Source organism: Momordica charantia (genome assembly GCF_013281855.1).
Source record: "Momordica charantia cultivar OHB3-1 chromosome 8 unlocalized genomic scaffold, Mcharantia_2.0 BLBB01000008.1, whole genome shotgun sequence".
Lineage (NCBI taxonomy): Eukaryota > Viridiplantae > Streptophyta > Magnoliopsida > Cucurbitales > Cucurbitaceae > Momordica > Momordica charantia.
In genome coordinates, this window is record NW_028275166.1 from 5847040 (window position 1) to 5864215 (window position 17176).

At 36.7% G+C, this 17176-nt stretch overlaps 3 protein-coding genes and 1 non-coding gene across 12 annotated transcripts; all 4 read left to right on the top strand.

Annotated features, from left to right (window-relative positions):
* The first annotated feature begins 545 nt into the window (after nt 1-545).
* On the top strand, nt 546-2557 carry LOC111013937 (B-box zinc finger protein 21). 2 transcript variants are annotated; one of them, XM_022288493.2, is made up of 3 exons: nt 546-971; nt 1082-1540; nt 1651-2557. In XM_022288493.2, exons 1-3 carry the CDS (start codon nt 786-788, stop codon nt 1951-1953), a joined length of 948 nt encoding a protein of 315 aa, XP_022144185.1. In that variant the 5' UTR covers nt 546-785; the 3' UTR covers nt 1954-2557. The 2 variants fall into 2 exon arrangements, with proteins under 2 accessions (XP_022144185.1, XP_022144186.1); XM_022288494.2 differs by having other exon boundaries at nt 569-971; nt 1657-2557.
* Nucleotides 2558-4792: 2235 nt separating this feature from the next.
* Nucleotides 4793-9519, top strand: LOC111014070 (pentatricopeptide repeat-containing protein At1g25360). Of its 3 annotated transcripts, none has more exons than XM_022288683.2 (4): nt 4793-5038; nt 5612-8249; nt 8791-9050; nt 9263-9519. In XM_022288683.2, exon 2 carries the CDS (start codon nt 5712-5714, stop codon nt 8100-8102), a length of 2391 nt encoding a protein of 796 aa, XP_022144375.1. In that variant the 5' UTR covers nt 4793-5038; nt 5612-5711; the 3' UTR covers nt 8103-8249; nt 8791-9050; nt 9263-9519. The 3 variants fall into 3 exon arrangements, with proteins under 3 accessions (XP_022144375.1, XP_022144376.1, XP_022144374.1); XM_022288684.2 differs by having other exon boundaries at nt 9266-9519; XM_022288682.2 differs by having other exon boundaries at nt 9269-9519.
* A 507-nt stretch (nt 9520-10026) lies between these two features.
* Nucleotides 10027-10100, top strand: TRNAE-CUC (transfer RNA glutamic acid (anticodon CUC)). Its single transcript has one exon. It is a non-coding gene; the product is annotated as a tRNA-Glu (tRNA).
* Nucleotides 10101-11113: 1013 nt separating this feature from the next.
* LOC111014069 (pentatricopeptide repeat-containing protein At1g25360-like) lies at nt 11114-16277 on the top strand. Of its 6 annotated transcripts, none has more exons than XM_022288676.2 (5): nt 11114-11374; nt 11699-14465; nt 14996-15253; nt 15331-15608; nt 16080-16277. In XM_022288676.2, exon 2 carries the CDS (start codon nt 11926-11928, stop codon nt 14317-14319), a length of 2394 nt encoding a protein of 797 aa, XP_022144368.1. In that variant the 5' UTR covers nt 11114-11374; nt 11699-11925; the 3' UTR covers nt 14320-14465; nt 14996-15253; nt 15331-15608; nt 16080-16277. The 6 variants fall into 6 exon arrangements, with proteins under 6 accessions (XP_022144368.1, XP_022144369.1, XP_022144365.1 ...); XM_022288677.2 differs by having other exon boundaries at nt 15548-15608; XM_022288673.2 differs by having other exon boundaries at nt 14996-15608.
* The last annotated feature ends 899 nt before the right edge of the window (nt 16278-17176 follow it).

The window sequence follows — 17176 nt, forward strand, 5'->3', positions numbered from 1 at the left end:
TATTCGACGCAACATCGAAAAGTTAGGAATGTTCTTGAAATTCAATGACTCTAAATATTTAGAGACCAAACCTAACATTTAACAAACATAAAAATTAATCAGAATCATTCTCAATTCTACCTTCTCTACCCCTATTAATTTTAAATTGACCATAAACATACAACATAAATCTATGTCCATCTGCTAATTCGAGCATAACTCTCAATATTAGGCCAAAATGTTAGATGTTTGAATCCATACTCCAAATCTTAATCTTTTCGATGTTTCTCAGGGTATATTATATAATTTTTTTTCTTTGGAAGAAAAACTTCCCATACTCAATCATTTGAGAAATATATATATATATATATATATATATATATGAATGTCCAAAAGTCATACTCCAAAACTAACCTTACCCCCAAAGAAGGGTTACCATCACCAGTATCACGTTCTCTATACATGTATATATTTTATTTGGAGTTGAGATTTGTGAGATCTTTTAAACTATATTTTAAAAAAATTAACAGTGGCTTTCCATTATAACTTCTGCTGTCCCTTTAAAGATGAACATTAGAAAAAAATGATTATTTTGCTTTTACTGTAAGAAAGTGGGTTTGCTCAATTAAACTAATTAATTACTTCACTTCCCTCTCTTCATTTTTTTAATATCAAATAATCTCTTTTTCCTCACTGTGCAAGATCGCCGGGATGTACCGCCATTCTTATTATATTCTGTAATTATTGCTTCTTCTCCATCACAGAGTTCCTCCAGATTGCTCCGGCGAAAAACCCATCTCCAAGATATGAAGATTCAGTGCGATGTCTGTGAAAAAGGCGATGCCTCGGTGTTCTGTACGGCGGACGAGGCGGTGCTCTGTAATCTCTGCGACCACCGCGTCCACCATGCCAATAAGCTCGCTTCGAAGCACCGGCGATTTTCCCTCCTCCGCCCATCCGCGGCGGAGGCCCCCGTCTGTGACGTCTGCCGGGTTTGGCCTAAGATCTGAGTTCTGGCTGAAATTTTGGGGGGTTTACTCTGTTTTTCCGATGTGAGTCTGATTTGATTTTTTGTTTTTGTTTGGAATGTGATTTATTTTAGGAGCGGCGAGGTTTCTTGTTCTGTCAGCAGGACAGAGCGATTCTGTGCAGAGAGTGCGATGATCCGATTCATTCGGCCAACGAACTCACTAAGAAGCACGACAGGTTTCTTCTGACTGGTGTTAAGCTCTCCACCACTGCCGCTCTGTACACGCCGCCGCCCTCGGGCGAGAAGCCGATCGGAAGTGGTGGCCGTGGTGTTTCTGATCCCAAGTCAAAGCGTTCCGTTAAGAACCCACCAGCCGTTTCCCCTGCCCCAATAACATGCCCACCAAGTGTTCGCGTAAATGCCCCACAGAACATTCCCCCGGCGGCAGCGGTGAACAAGGGCGGCGGAGGTCTGATTCCGACCGGCGGCGGTGGCTTGGCGAGTAGCATATCGGAATATTTGATGGAGACACTCCCCGGGTGGCACTTCGAAGACTTCCTCGATTCCTCTGTTCCTCCCCCCTTTGTGGAGGTTTGTTTCTGTTATTATTATTACTGCGAAGTTCATCAGAAAGTTTGAGGAATCTGTGATGTGGGTTACTGAGATGATTTGACTGATCTGATCATTGTTTTTGTTTGAAGTTGCAGTGTGGAGGAGTGGGATTGCCATTTGTGGAAGGTGAAATTGACGGTTGTTTTTCATCATCGGAAAGTTTGGAGCTTTGGGTCCCTCAGGGGCCACCACCGGCGCTGTATGGTTCAGGATTAATGACGATGAATAATAGTAATACCAATAATGGGTTGAAGGAGACAAAGGAATTAGGCATAAATTCATCAAAAGTAGTCAATAGATCTGTGTGGACAGATGATGGTTTCACTGTGCCACAGATCACAAGTACTGCTACCCCATCTGCAGGCTTTAAGAGATCCAGACCTTTTTGGTAAAACTTCCAATTCCAAATCCTTAATCCCCAAAGAAAGTAAAACCCTCGTTTTCTTTTGCCCTTTTCCTTCTCTCTTCTTCTGGGTTTCTGTTACTTTTTGTTCAAGTTTCCACCTGTAAAGCCTAATGGGTTCTTCTTCTGGGTGGTTTCTTGTACTTCTTTTGTCCAATTTCACGTGTAGTTTAATGGGTTCTTCTTACCTTTTGTCCCAACTGTAATCTTAATTGTGTAATTCTGTAAAACAACACTTTTTGTCACTGTAAATACCACCAAAGGAGGAGGAAGGGGAAATGGGGGTTGGGTTTAAGATTTGAAATGAAGCTTTTGTTTTGACTTCAAGGAGGGGTAACTGCATCTCCAAGGTGTGTTTGTGTGGTGATGGATCAGAAAAGTTGCAGAGGCAAAGGCAGATGGCAACAATGGCGGTCTTTTTGTTCTGATCTTCTCTTCGAGTGAGTGCAACTTTGTCTCTCTCAGCTAATTTTGCTTCTAGTTTAGCTTGCGCCTCCTTTTTTTTTTGGCTACTGAATCAAATGTCATGCTAGTTTAAATGTAATAAAGAGTTCTTTAATTTAGGATGAATATATGTTTAAGTCTTTGTTGTTGTTGGAGCGGTTTTTTTTCCTTTCAATTTTTTGCTCGATTTGTTTTTAATTGTAGTCTTTCTATGGGTGAATGTTAAAAGTGGTTTATGATGAACTTATTTATTTATTATTATTATCTTGAGAAAAAATGATGAACTTATTTAATAGCATGCTTAGTGAACTACAAAGTAAAAAATTTAGAGGGAGAATTAAGTCCCAAAGAGGAAAAATTCTCCAAATTTTTTAGATGTGGGCAAAATTATCGACTTTTATTTTTTTAACAGGGTAATTTATAGTATATTTTTTAATATTTACCGACAAGAATGATATAATTAAAAATTGTTAAAATATAAGGGATGAAATTGAAAAATATTCAAATGTTAGGGACTAAAATGTATATTTAACCTTGAATCTAAAATTTGATTAAATTGTCAATTTGGTTTAATGTTTTAAAGTACCAATTTTGTTGAATTTAGTTTTAATATGCTTCACAAATCATTCTTAAGTTATTTTTTATTCACTCGAAAACCTATCATTTTTTTTTACTAACTTTTAAAGTTTGATATAGATACTGTTTGTTAACGCAATTTAGTTTCTTGAGTTTTTCCATGTAATGATAGTGATGATTTGTTAGATTTTGACCAATTTATAAAAACCAAATTGAAGCATTTTTAAGACCATGAGGCTAAAGTATAAGCCCAAATCATAGGATTGAAATATTAATTTATCTTAAAATTTTGATTTTATTTTGGATATAATATATCTGTTATTGTAATGCTAAAATTATGGGCGTTCTTTTTTCTTTTCTTTATTATTTTTTTAATATTTGGTTTATAAGATTTTGTGTAACTTTTGCTCCCGTTTAATTGTTAAAATTTAATATTTGTATCCTTGATATTTTGAAAAAGTATTCCAATTAAAACTATATCACGTGGCTTTGCTATCCTTCTGCCATTTTTCTTGTTTAAGTTTGACCATTTTAGATGGGGATTGAACCATAAATCTTTCAAATGATATTAGGTATTCTATCCACCTGAACTATGTTTGAATTGACACTCTTTTTTATTTTTATTTTTTCACATTCGTTCAATAAAAAACGAACATTTCTTTCTCTCTTCTCTCCTTCCAAATTTCTTGTAACATCTCAATTTGGAATTTAGGTATATATGGTAAATTTAGTGATAAGGAATCTTTTGTGTGGGTTGAAAAATTAAAAGGCCCAATTAGCTAAGTAGTCAATATGAAGATAACTAAACAAAACAGTTAAGATATCTATTATTAATTCTAAATCTCCACTCTGAAATTTGGTGTAAAAAAATGATGGTAAAGTATAAGAATGACATTAAATGTGGCTTAATGAGAGCATTTGAAATAATTGGGGAGCAAATATGATAGCTCAATTGATTAATATAATATATATATATGTTCTAGATATTATTTTTAGCCCCATGTTGAAGGCAAGGAGTGGAAAAATTAAACCATTGAAATTAAAAGATTTAATGTCCTTGTTTGATAAATATTTTATTTGTAATGTTATATTTTTGAAAATTAAGCTTATAAACCCAACTTCCATTTTTTTCTTTATTTTATTTATCTACTCTTAAAAACTTTTCAAAATCAAAGCTAACGTTAAAAAAATAATAATAATAAAATCTGGTTTTTTAAATTTGACTTTTAATCATATGTATTTTAAATGGAAGTAGCAAATATACTAAACAAATTAAGAAGCAAACATAATTTTTAAACACATAAAACTAACCAGGCCTAAGAGAATGCAAGGAAAATGTTGTGTAACCAAGAGTAATAAGAATGAGATTGAAGAACAAATTTGACAATAGAGTTAGTTCAGCGATTCTTTTCTCAAGGACCATACGAAGTTACAAGCAACCAAAGTGAGAGATTTGGATTTTATTTCGTTGATCCAAGCTCGTTCAACTCCCTAACGTCTGCATATCATCACAGAATTAAGAAATGCGTGTCAATAAAGTATGATTCAACTAATATTTTTTACTTTTCTTTTAGTAAAATATGTAGGAACGAGGATTCGAACTCACAATTCAAAAAATAGGTATTTTAGCGAGTTGAACTATCTTCACTTGTTCGTTCACATTCCAATAAATATGGATTTGGATATAGATGAAACCCCCATTTCCAAATTTTGATTTTTACTAAAAAAAATTGATAATTTTTGGAATTTGTACGAAATAAATTTCCCATTTTGACCATTATGCCCTTAAATCTAAACCCACATTATGCCCTCCACAGTCCAGCCCTTGCTCCCTCGTGAAGAGCCCTGGTCCCCCTTCACCGTTCCATCGGCGACACCTATGGCTATGGCAGCAGCGACGGCGTGATCTCCGGCGAACCCATGTAGTATGGACGGTAGCGGCGCCAACACCACGACGCGAAAACTCGACGAACGACGGCGACCCTCCTCTGCCCGCGACGGCCTGCGTCGATTCAACATCAGTAGCGAGAGCCTGCGACAAAATAAGGCAAAAGGTGAATCTCCTTTACTTGATTTAATAGCAGTTTTTTGAGTACTCAATTTTAGCTCGCTTCTCATTATTCATTAGATATGTGTTCTTGGAAAACTTCCACAAGTTATGATCTCAGCTCGCATTTCTTGATTTTAGCGTTTTGGTTTTCCATCATCAACGAGTCCTCTAGGTTAGATTTGTCCATTGTTTATCAGTTCTTGACAATTCCTTCTCTAGAAAATTATATTTATGTTTACATTATAATTTTTCTGTTGGAATATTGAGCACATTCTTTACTCAGAGTCAGTAGAATGCTTGAGTGGCTACTTCATTTATATATGTGGTATGTCATGAAATTTTAAGTGTTAAAGGAATTCTGGACTGTAAAAAAGCGTGAGCCTCACTGTCTTAACAAACAGTAGTATATCAGTCAAGCAATTCAAAATGCTTCGTCTTCATCCGCGCTATGGAGAACTTGGCTTAAATTTTTTAAATATTGTTTTTGTCTCTTTTGAAATTTGGCTTAAATTATTGAAGACAATAAGCTTCATCTTCATCCGCGCTACGGAGGACTGAAAGCTCCCTATTTTTGCAGGTTCCATGTTGCTTCTATATGGTTGATCGTCACGCCATGGATTTTTACACAATAATTACTACAAGCTTCGTGTTTATGCATCTAATTCCCATCAAAATCCATGAGAAGTGCATTGGAAGTCCGCATGATGGCAAACTGGTACGCCGCACAATTGCAACTATGTTCTCCATTGAATCCGGCTTCCTATTCACTTGCTCGGACTGTTCATGCCCACATGATTGCTTCTGGATTCAAGCCTCGTGGGCATTTCCTCAATCGTCTCCTTCAAGTATATTGCAAATCGTCGAATCTTGTGTATGCGCGCCAACTGTTTGACGAAATTCCTAGCCCAGATGCTATAGCAAGTACCACTTTGATTAAGGCATATTCTGCGTCGGGAAATTTGAAACTGGCTCGAGAAATATTTAATGGAACTCCGTTCAATATGAGGGACACTGTTTTCTACAATGCAATGATCACTGGTTATTCGCACAATAATGATGGTCATGCTGCGCTGGAGCTGTTTCATGCTATGAGATCCGATGATTATCGGCCAGATGACTTTACATTTACAAGCGTTCTCAGTGCTTTAGCGCTTATTGTTGATAATGTGAAGCAGTGTGGTCAAATGCATTGTGCAGTGGTGAAATTTGGAATGGGGTGTGTTTCCTCTGTGTTGAACGCTCTTCTGTTTGTTTATGTCAAGTGTGCATCATCATTGACGGTATCATCTTCAGCAATGGTTTCAGCAAGGAAACTGTTTAATGAAATTTCAAAGAGGGACGAGTTAACATGGACAACGATGATTACTGGGTATGTGCGAAATGAAGATCTGAATGGAGCACGTGAGCTTCTGGATACAATGACTGAAAAGTTTGGGCCGGCATGGAATTCCATGATATCTGGATATGTGCACCATGGTTGTTTCCAGGAAGCATTGGCAATGTTTGGGAAAATGCGTTTGCTTGGAGTTCAGCATGATGGGTTCACCTACGCAAGTGTAATCAGTGCTTGTGCCAATGGTGGATTCTTTCAACTGGGAAAACAGGTGCACGCTTACATTCTAAAAAATGAACTGAACCCAAATCATGATTTTTTGCTGTCTGTGAGTAATGCGTTGATTACTTTCTATTGGAAAAATGATAGAGTTGATGTGGCAGGGAAGATTTTTTATGAGATGTCAGTTAAAAATATTGTTACTTGGAATGCAATCTTATCCGGGTATGTGAATGCAGGGCGAATGGAGGAAGCAAAGTCTTTCTTTGAAGAAACCCCAGAGAAAAACCTTCTTACATGGACTATGATGATTTCAGGACTGGCACAAAATGGATTTGGAGATGAGGGTTTGAAGTTGTTCAAGCAAATGAGGTTGGATGGTTTTGAACCCTGTGATTATGCATTTGTAGGAGCAATTACAGCTTGCTCTGTGCTTGGAGCATTGGAGAATGGTCGCCAACTCCATGCTCAACTTATTCACCTGGGCCATGATTCAAGCCTTTCTGTTGGCAATGCAATGATCTCAATGTATGCAAGATCTGGAGTGGTTGAAGCTGCAGAATCTGTGTTCCTCACTATGCTTTTTGTAGACCCGGTTTCATGGAATGCAATGATTGCAGCATTTGGGCAGCATGGGCATGGTGTAAAAGCAATAAAACTTTTTGATCGGATGTTGAAAGAGGGCATATTCCCCGATAGAATAACATTTCTTACAGTTCTCACCGCATGTAGCCATGCAGGTTTGGTTGAAGAGGGACGTCATTATTTTAACTCAATGTCTGAACATTATGGTATCTCTCCTGGTGAAGATCACTATGCTCGAATGGTCGATTTATTTTGTCGAGCTGGGAAGTTCTCAGATGCAAAGAATGTCATTGACACCATGCCTTCTGAACCCGGCGCACCAGTTTGGGAGGCTCTTCTTGCTGGTTGTCGGATTCATGGGAATATGGAATTAGGAATAGAAGCTGCTGAACAGCTTTTTGAGCTTATGCCACAACACGATGGAACCTATGTACTTTTGTCCAACATGTATGCTGATGTTGGTCAGTGGAACAATGTTGCTAAGGTGCGAAAATTAATGAGAGACCGAGGGGTCCAGAAAGAGCCTGCTTGTAGTTGGACTGAGGTTGAGAACAAAGTTCATGTGTTCTTGGTGGATGATATTGTGCACCCTGACGTGCTATCTGTCTATAATTACCTGGAGCAGCTGGGGCTTGAAATGAAGAAGTTAGGATATATCCCCAACACGAAGTTTGTGTTACATGACATGGAATCTGAACAAAAGGATCATGCCTTGTCTACTCACAGTGAGAAGCTTGCAGTTGGGTTTGGTCTAATGAAGCTCCCTCTAGGTGCCACAGTCAGGGTTTTCAAGAACCTTCGGATCTGTGGGGATTGCCATAATGCATTCAAGTTCATGTCTACAGTGGTGATGAGGGAGATAATAGTGAGGGATAGGAAGAGGTTTCACCATTTTAAGAACGGTGAATGCTCGTGTGGTGATTACTGGTGATTCTGATTCTCATTTACCTGGTTAGTGGTTTTAATTGTGGATCTCAAAAATTGCCATATATCACCCAAAACATGCAAGGAGGTCATATGTGAAATTGAGCTCCAAGTCAATGGATTAGCAAAGCGAGTTGAATGATTCAAAGTAAAGGTTGGTTAGACAAATGACCTGATATTAGTTTAACAGTTTAGTTGTAGTTTTAGTCCGAAAGTTTTCATTTTAGTTCCAATATGGTCCTATGATTTTGAAATCTTCGTTATTGTTTCCGTCCTTCGATTAAAACTGACCAATCATCTGTATCACTGCTTCATTTTTCTAGCACAGCAGAAGTCATCTTTAATAACTTCAACTCTCATTGTTTTGCTGACCTTCATATTCTATCTGTATAATTGCTTTTCTTAACATGTTTTTTTTATCTCCTTTGCTGTTAAATATAGCTGATTACTAACTATGTTGTTTGGGTCAGACCACTAGTTCTTATGCACAATGCAATATAAACATCAAACGAATGTTTCTTGTACAACGAATTCTATTTTTCATTCTTCATCAGTTCACCCTATTCCATTTAGAATTTGAAACATAATTACTGTCTAAACGTGTACCATTATTGAGTTTCAATTTTCTTCTTATAGTCATCATACTTGTATTTTTTTTATCACTCTTACCTGTGAAGTGGTTTGCTTTTTACCAGATGGAACTCGAACTGCTGAGTGTTGAACAGACATTGTTGGTTGCTGCATATGTCAGTCGTACTGCAGGCGGTGGGCTTGACACAGTTAAAGCTGTGTCCCTACAAACTCACCAGTGCCCACCCGCCTCATTTTCTGGACTCATGACTGCAGTCTTCGTCATCGTGCTGTGGGCACCGTTGGGAGAGTAAAGTTCAGTTAAAATTGTTCGCTCCCTACCTGCAAACTCACATCACAAATGGCTTTCGATCTGCGTGGAAAGGTGAAGTTTTTGTTTCTTTATCCTCTTGTTTTATTTCTCAACGCTTCACGGCTGCCTAACATTTTTTTTTTTTACTTTAATTATGCCGTAAATGGAATAATACCATTAAAAATTAGAGCTATTTATTATTATTATTTTTTAAAAAATCACCTCTCTCTCTTCTTTTATTCTTTCATCTCTTTTTTATTGTCATTAATTTTAATGATAATTAGTAGTAGGTACCCAGCACCATTATTGCTTGATGACGAACTGGAACTCGTTGGTGGAAGAAGCTGCTCTCAGAAGTGGGGACTTCACTTAACTATGGTGCTTCGGAAAAAAAAAAAAACTGTTTTGATTCTGAATATGATTAGCCAACTCAAATATGATGGATGCTAATTTTGTAGCGGTAGCTATTTTGATGTAACCGACTAAGATTGATCTATAGTGTTATTATTATAAATACAAAATTACTCTTCTTGTTACTCAACCCAACATCTCTTCTTTTTTTTTTTTAGATAAGTTTTAAACCTCAAGTTTTCAATGTTTTGTATTAAAAAAAAAGCATTCCTTTTATGAAAAATTTTGTAGGGAATTACAAAAAAGGGGGAAAAGTACAAAAGGGAATGTGTTGGTATTAAGTTTATCATTTTACAAAAATAACATAAATAGTAAACTTATACAATCACGAGACCAATTAAAAGTTAATTTTGTGACATCATTGAAAAAGAGTAAAAAGTCACGTTGTACTAAAAAAAAATATAAAAAGAAGTCACGTTTATTTTCAGCTATTTATTGTAATTTTTTTAATATTCATTAAATTTTAGGCTAAATATTTGTTTAATCCCTAATATTTAGTGTTTTTTCAATTTAGTATCTATTGTTCATAAAGTTTTAATTTACTCCATTATGTTTTAATATTTTTCCAATTCAATTTCTCACTATTGATAAAAGTTAAATTTATTGTTTAAATTTTGCTCTTGATTACAAGTTACAATCCCGTTGTAGTCTAGTTGGTTAGGATACTCGGCTCTCACCCGAGAGACCTGGGTTCAAGTCCCGGCAACGGAACTTGTAAAAATAATAATTCTGGTGTCTTCTTTATGGTTCACTGCGGGATCCCCACTGAATCCAGCCTCGTGGGGATTTCCTCAATCGCCTCCTCCAAATGTTCTGCAGATCGTCGAGATGACTGTAGAAGATATAACTTAGTTTTAAAAAAAAAGTAATTTACCGATAAAATTTATACAATTATTAATTCTCTTTAAGAAATTTTACATAATAAAAAATAGGAATTTTAAATTATATTTTTGTGTATATATATATATATATGTAAAATTGGATCTTCTCATTGGAAGGGAAGAGTGAAAGATATGACTCTAAAATGAATATGTAATCAGAGTTAACATTAAATGAGGTGATTGAGTTGTTCCTCACGTCAAATTTTCATTAGTCGATTAATAGTATGACCATTTTGAACCATTTATTGAATTTCAAGAATGAAAGTGTCCCATTTTAAAACATAGGATCAAATGGTTACTAATCTCAAATCTCAACCACTAGATAGACATTAATCTCAAATCTTAAGACAAATAATGTATTTTACTCTAAATTTAACCTTTTTAAAATAAATAATAAAAATATAATTTATAAATAAAATAAATCTTACTCAGGTACTAAATTTCCATTGCCATCCACGGGATAAATCGACAAAATATGAAAAATATCTACAAAAATATCATAAATATCGTATTAATTATTTTAAACTTAATTATAAATGGTGAAATGTTATCTGTTATTTAAATATTTTTTTATTTCTATAAATATCCACCATATTCTATCGACATTTATACGAATTTGAGGCTTCAATATCTCGATCGATATCGACATTCAAAACGTTGATGTTACTTTTATTAAGATCTATGATCTCTTCGATTTCATGGAAGTGAGTCCATTTGAAAAGTATAACATACGTTTTTAAAATTAACTTTTACAATTTTTTCAATTTGAATTTAAAAAAAATATCAAAACACATCCCAGGGTACTTAGGGAAAAAAATGTTATAAGAGTGGATGAGTATATATTTTAAAATATTTAAAGATTGGGAGCGAGCGTAAGACCATTCACTGCCGCCGCCCCTCCCCCGATTTCTTCTTCTCCGGCGACATCCTGCGGCGGCGCGGCGACCCCTTGACGAGAAAACCAGAGCGACGCTCCTCCTCTGCGCGCGTCGATCTGCAGCCACGAACTAACTGGACGAGCAGAGCACGAACAGCAGCGCGTGGACCCCTGCCTTTTCGACATCAATACAGCACCGACACAAACCGTTCTGTGAGGGTCAGTAGGTAACAACTCTTCGTAATACCCTTGCTGACTCGATTAAGGTTGTCGGGACTGAGTTTAACATTCTAAATCTTGGATCAAGTGCTAACAGTGTTGGGCGTGTTGTAAGTAGCTTGAGAGCGTGTGTGTGCGGGTTTGCATGCTGAATGAACTCATGTGACTGCTGTATTTGTTCATGACACATGATTTTATGATATTAATTATGAAACGTTGATAATGAAGAATGTGTTTTAGCATAGCTATGGAAGATCTAAGAGCATATTGAGTTGTTGTGAAGTTGTTTGAGTATTGCTTCATTCTTTTTTTTTTCTTTTGGAATGAAACAGAAGTTATTAGAATTTTCTTCAACATAATGGGCGTCTGTAAAATGACATACAGACAAGTACGGGAACCTGCTTTATTCAGAACGTCATGGAGGATGAAAAGCTCGAGAATTTTCAGGTTTGATGTTGATTCTCCAAGTTTCATTGCCACGCCATTGATTCTTAACTCAGTTATTTCTACAAGTTTACTGTTTAAATCGGAACGATGCTTCTAATTCCCATCAAACACCATGAGAAATTCGTTGGGCATCCGCGTGGTTGCAAACCGGTACGCCGCACAATTGCAACTCTGTTGCCCACAGAATCCCTCTTCCTTTTCACTTGCTCGGACTGTCCATGCCCACATGATTGCTTCGGGATTCAAGCCTCGTGGGCATCTCGTCAATCGCCTGCTCGACGTATACTGGAAATCGTCAAATCTTGTGTATGCGCGCCAACTGTTCGACGAAATTCCCAACCCAGATGCTGTAGCGAGGACTACATTGATCACGGCATACTCTGCAGTGGGGAATCTAAGTCTGGCTAGAGCAATATTCAATGGGACTCCATTGGTCATGAGGGACACTATTTTCTACAACGCTATGATTACTGGCTATTCGCACAATGATGATGGTCATTCTGCTCTTGAACTGTTTCATGCTATGAGACGGGGTAATTTTCAGCCTGATGACTTTACATTTACTAGCGTGCTCAGTGCTTTGGCACTTATTGTTGATAATGAGCAGCAATGTAGCCAAATTCATGGTGCGGTGGTAAAATCTGGAACTGGGCTTGTTTCTTCAGTGTTAAACGCTCTCCTATCTGTTTATGTTAAATGTGCATCTTCACCATTAGTGTTATCATCTTCACTAATGGCATCAGCTAGGAAACTTTTTGATGAAATGCCAGAGAGGGATGAATTAACATGGACAACAATGATTACTGGGTATGTGCGGAATGATGATCTGAATGGAGCGCACGGACTTCTTGATACAATGACTGAAAAGCTGGGGGTAGCATGGAATTCAATGATCTCTGGATATGTGCACCATGGTCTTTTCCAGGAAGCCTTAACATTGTTTAGGAAAATGCGTTTGCTTGGAGTCCAGCATGATGAGTTCACCTACACAAGCGTGATTAGTGCTTGTGCCAATGGTGGTTTTTTTCAACTGGGAAAACAGGTGCATGCTTACATTCTAAAAAATGAGCTCAACCCAAATCATGATTTTATATTGTCTGTGAGTAATGCATTGATTACTTTGTATTGGAAGTTCGGTAAAGTTGATGGGGCACGGAAGATTTTTTATGAGATGCCAATTAAAGATATTGTTACTTGGAATGCAATCTTATCAGGGTATGTGAATTCAGGGCGGATGGAGGAGGCAAAGTCTTTCTTTGTAGAAATGCCAGAGAAAAACCTTCTTACTTGGACTGTGATGATTTCAGGATTAGCACAAAATGGATTTGGGGAAGAGGGTTTGAAGCTGTTTAACCAAATGAGGTTAGATGGTTATGAACCCTGTGATTATGCATTTGCAGGAGCAATTACAGCTTGTTCTGTGCTTGGAGCATTGGAGAATGGTCGCCAGCTCCATGCTCAGCTTATTCATCTTGGTCACGATTCAAGCCTCTCAGTTGGCAATGCAATGATCTCAATGTATGCAAGATGTGGAGTGGTTGAAGCTGCAAAATCTTTGTTCCTCACTATGCCTTTTGTGGATTCGGTTTCATGGAATGCGATGATTGCAGCACTGGGACAGCATGGGCATGGTGTAAAAGCAATAGAACTTTTTGAACGAATGTTGGAAGAGGGTATACTCCCCGATAGAATAACATTTCTTACTGTTATCTCTGCATGTAGTCATGCAGGTTTGGTTGATGAAGGACACAAGTATTTTAATTCAATGTCTGAAACTTATGGCATTACTCCTGGTGAGGATCATTATGCTCGGATGATCGATTTGTTTTGTCGAGCTGGGAAGTTCTCAGATGCAAAGAATGTCATTGATTCCATGCCTTGCAAACCTGGGGCACCAATGTGGGAGGCTCTTCTTGCTGGCTGTCGGATTCATGGAAACATGGATTTAGGAGTAGAAGCTGCTGAAAGGCTTTTTGAGTTAATGCCACAACACGATGGAACCTATGTACTTTTGTCAAACATGTATGCCAATGTTGGCCGGTGGAATGATGTTGCAAGGGTGCGGAAACTGATGAGAGATCGAGGGGTCAAGAAGGAGCCTGCTTGTAGTTGGACTGAGGTTGAGAACAAGGTTCATGTCTTTTTGGTGGATGATACTGTGCATCCTGAGGTGCTATCTGTCTACAATTATTTGGAGCAACTAAGCCTTGAAATGAAGAAACTAGGATATATTCCGGATACAAAGTATGTGTTACATGATATGGAATCTGAACATAAAGAATATGCTTTGTCTACTCACAGTGAGAAGCTTGCAGTTGGGTTTGGGCTAATGAAGCTCCCTAAAGGTGCCACGGTTAGGGTTTTCAAGAACCTTAGGATCTGTGGGGATTGCCACAATGCATTCAAGTTCATGTCTAAAGTGGTGAGGAGGGAGATAGTAGTGAGAGATGGAAAGAGGTTTCACCATTTCAAGAATGGTGAATGCTCGTGCGGTAATTACTGGTGATTTTGACTCTCGTTTACCTGGCTAGTGATTTTCTCGGCTGGTCTAAAAATGGCCATATATCACTTGAAACATGCAAGGAGGTCGTCGGTGAAATTGCTCACCAAGTCACTGAACTATCAAGTCCAGTTGAATGATTTGAAGGGAAGGTTGGTTACAAAAATGACCTATGATTTATCTTATGGTTAAGTTGTATTTTTAGTCCTTATGTTTTAATTTTAGTTCCAATTTCTTTATTGTTCTTCTCTTATCACAACTCAGCAGCTGCATCTCAAATTTCATATTTACATTTCTAGCGCCGATAGGAAGTCTTCTTTAATGGGAAAGTTCATTTCAACTCTCAACGTTTCCAATGATCTACTGACTTTCAAAGCCTATTTGTACAATTTCTTTTCTTAACATGTTTTGCCTCCTTTACTGTTAAATTCCTCGGCAATAAAATCACTAATTTTATTGTTTGTGTCTGACCATGGTTCTTATCCACTGTAGAATAGAAACCTTAAAAGGGTGTTTCAAGCCTAACGATTACCTTTTTCCGTACTTCACAGCCTATTCCATTTAGAATTCGAAACATAATTATTGTCTAAACGTGCAACAATATTGAGCTTCAATTTTCTTCTTATTGGTGATCATACTTGGTGGACTGTTTGATCACCCTGCGAAGTTTGTTTCTTACCAGATGGAATCTTTGAACAGACATTGGTTGTTGCTGCATACGTGAGTAGTCGTGCCCAGTACCGTAGCACTAGAAATTCAATCTGCCACAGTTAAAGCTGTCTCCTGCAAGCTCACGACACGAGCACCTGCCCCCTTTTCTTAACTCGTGACAGCATTCTTCATCGTCGTGCTGTGAGCTCCATTGAGAGAGCAAAGTTCACTTGAAGTTGTTCGCTACATACTTGCAAACTCACAAATGGCTTTCAATCTGCGTGGATAGGTAAAATTTTCGGCTGCCCATCATCTTTTTATTTCTTTATGCCTATTTTATCTACTCATTACCCCCATTTGTTTTAGTTGCATTATTGGAATATCATGTAAACTAAAAGACAACAATGCATCACACCAAGAATCACTCCGTAATGAGGGATTTTTGTCTACATTATGGAGTTTGGTGTAAGCCGCCAAAACGAAGGATAGGACTCTTAAATTTGAGAAAAGAAATGTTGCTGCAGTTTACTTGCTTTCACAAGCTTCCTTCATCTGATTCTTGAACGAAATCGTGAATCTGTAGATTGAAACATTCAAGAACACTTTCATTTCTGATAAAAGAAGGCTTCATCATCTTGGTTAAGGTATGCTTTGCTATGGACTTCAAAAATTTCTTAGTTTTGTTTTTCACTCATATGAATTGAAATCATAAAAGCTGTGGGATTTTGGCCTTTGCCCAGAAAGTTTGTTTACTTTACTGAAAATCTCCCAGACACGGTGTTTTTTTCTTCACTCTTAAGGATAGTATTTTACTTTTCGAAGCTTCTCCTTCACTCTTATTGAAGATTAGATTGGTCACTTGAATCTTTCTGAACTTTTTGAATTGGAATCTGAAATTCTTTGGAATATAAGAGTTTAGGTGAATATATTGACACTGGTTCTGGGACCAAAGTGATTGAAAATTATAGCTAATGTTATGCATATAAAATATGTATTTATCATTTTTATACATAGTTTGACCAAAAAAAAAAAAGTACCACTCAAATATTATCCTTAATTTATTCTCTATACATAATCACTCGTTATCGTGTTATATTTATTTTATTTATTTGTAGGCTACGAGGCGAGGGGAATATGAGAATAAGATGGGCTGATCTCATTTGGACTATGAACATTATATATATGATTTTTTTTTTGTAATATATTACTCTAATATATGCAATTAGCAATGTGTCAAAATATATATATAGATATAAAACATTACTTACTAAAATTTCCAGCTAACTACCATTAATTTGATAGCTGTTCGATAACTGAATATAGATATTATGTTTTCTCTCTCTTTTTTTTTTCTCTTTTTTTTTTCTTGTTCTTGGTAAAAATAAAAATGAGGTTCTTCTAGAACAACTATGAAATCAATGCAAAGGAGGGAAATTGAAGGCCTAATCTTTACGGCAATGGGGTGACATGCTCTTACCATCCATGCAAGAGTAAAGAACCACACAAAATTGTGGGTGGAAAGTTTAATTTAACTAGTTTAGGTACTTATATCGGACTAAAAAAGTATGAGTTCGAACCTCCCTCCCTACATGTTGTGTTAACAAAAAGTGTGGATGAAAGAAAAGTATGAGTTCGAACCTCCCTCCCTACATGTTGTATTAACAAAAAGTGTGGATGAAAGAATGCTCAATCTGGACATCGTGTGCAACAGAGTGGAATTTGTTTCCATCTAGCTTGAATGTCACTAATCCTTAATTTGTTCAAGGAAAAGATCGAGACATCGATGAGATTTTTAAAGGGGGAATTAGAAGGATAAGGGAATTATAAGGATATAACAAAGAGAATATGTGTTTATATATATAGCATTAGATTTAAAATTTTACAAAAAAAGTGACATAAATTACAAATTTGTACAATCATATATATGAGGGAGAAAGTTTAAGAATAATGTAATTTAAAAAACTAATTACAAAAATAATGTATATTTAAAAATAATAACAAAATAAATGTAGTATAAATAAAAAATTACAAAATTAAGTTATACATTCAAACTAATAGGTTAGGTGCTAGTCAAAGCCAAAAATCGCATATAATAGATGCGATTTAGGTGCCAACATGACATAGATAAGGTGGATCTCGAAGAATGACTCAGCAAGGAAATCTCGTACATTGTACATTGTAAGCGACTTCTATAAATGGAAAGTCGCGTACA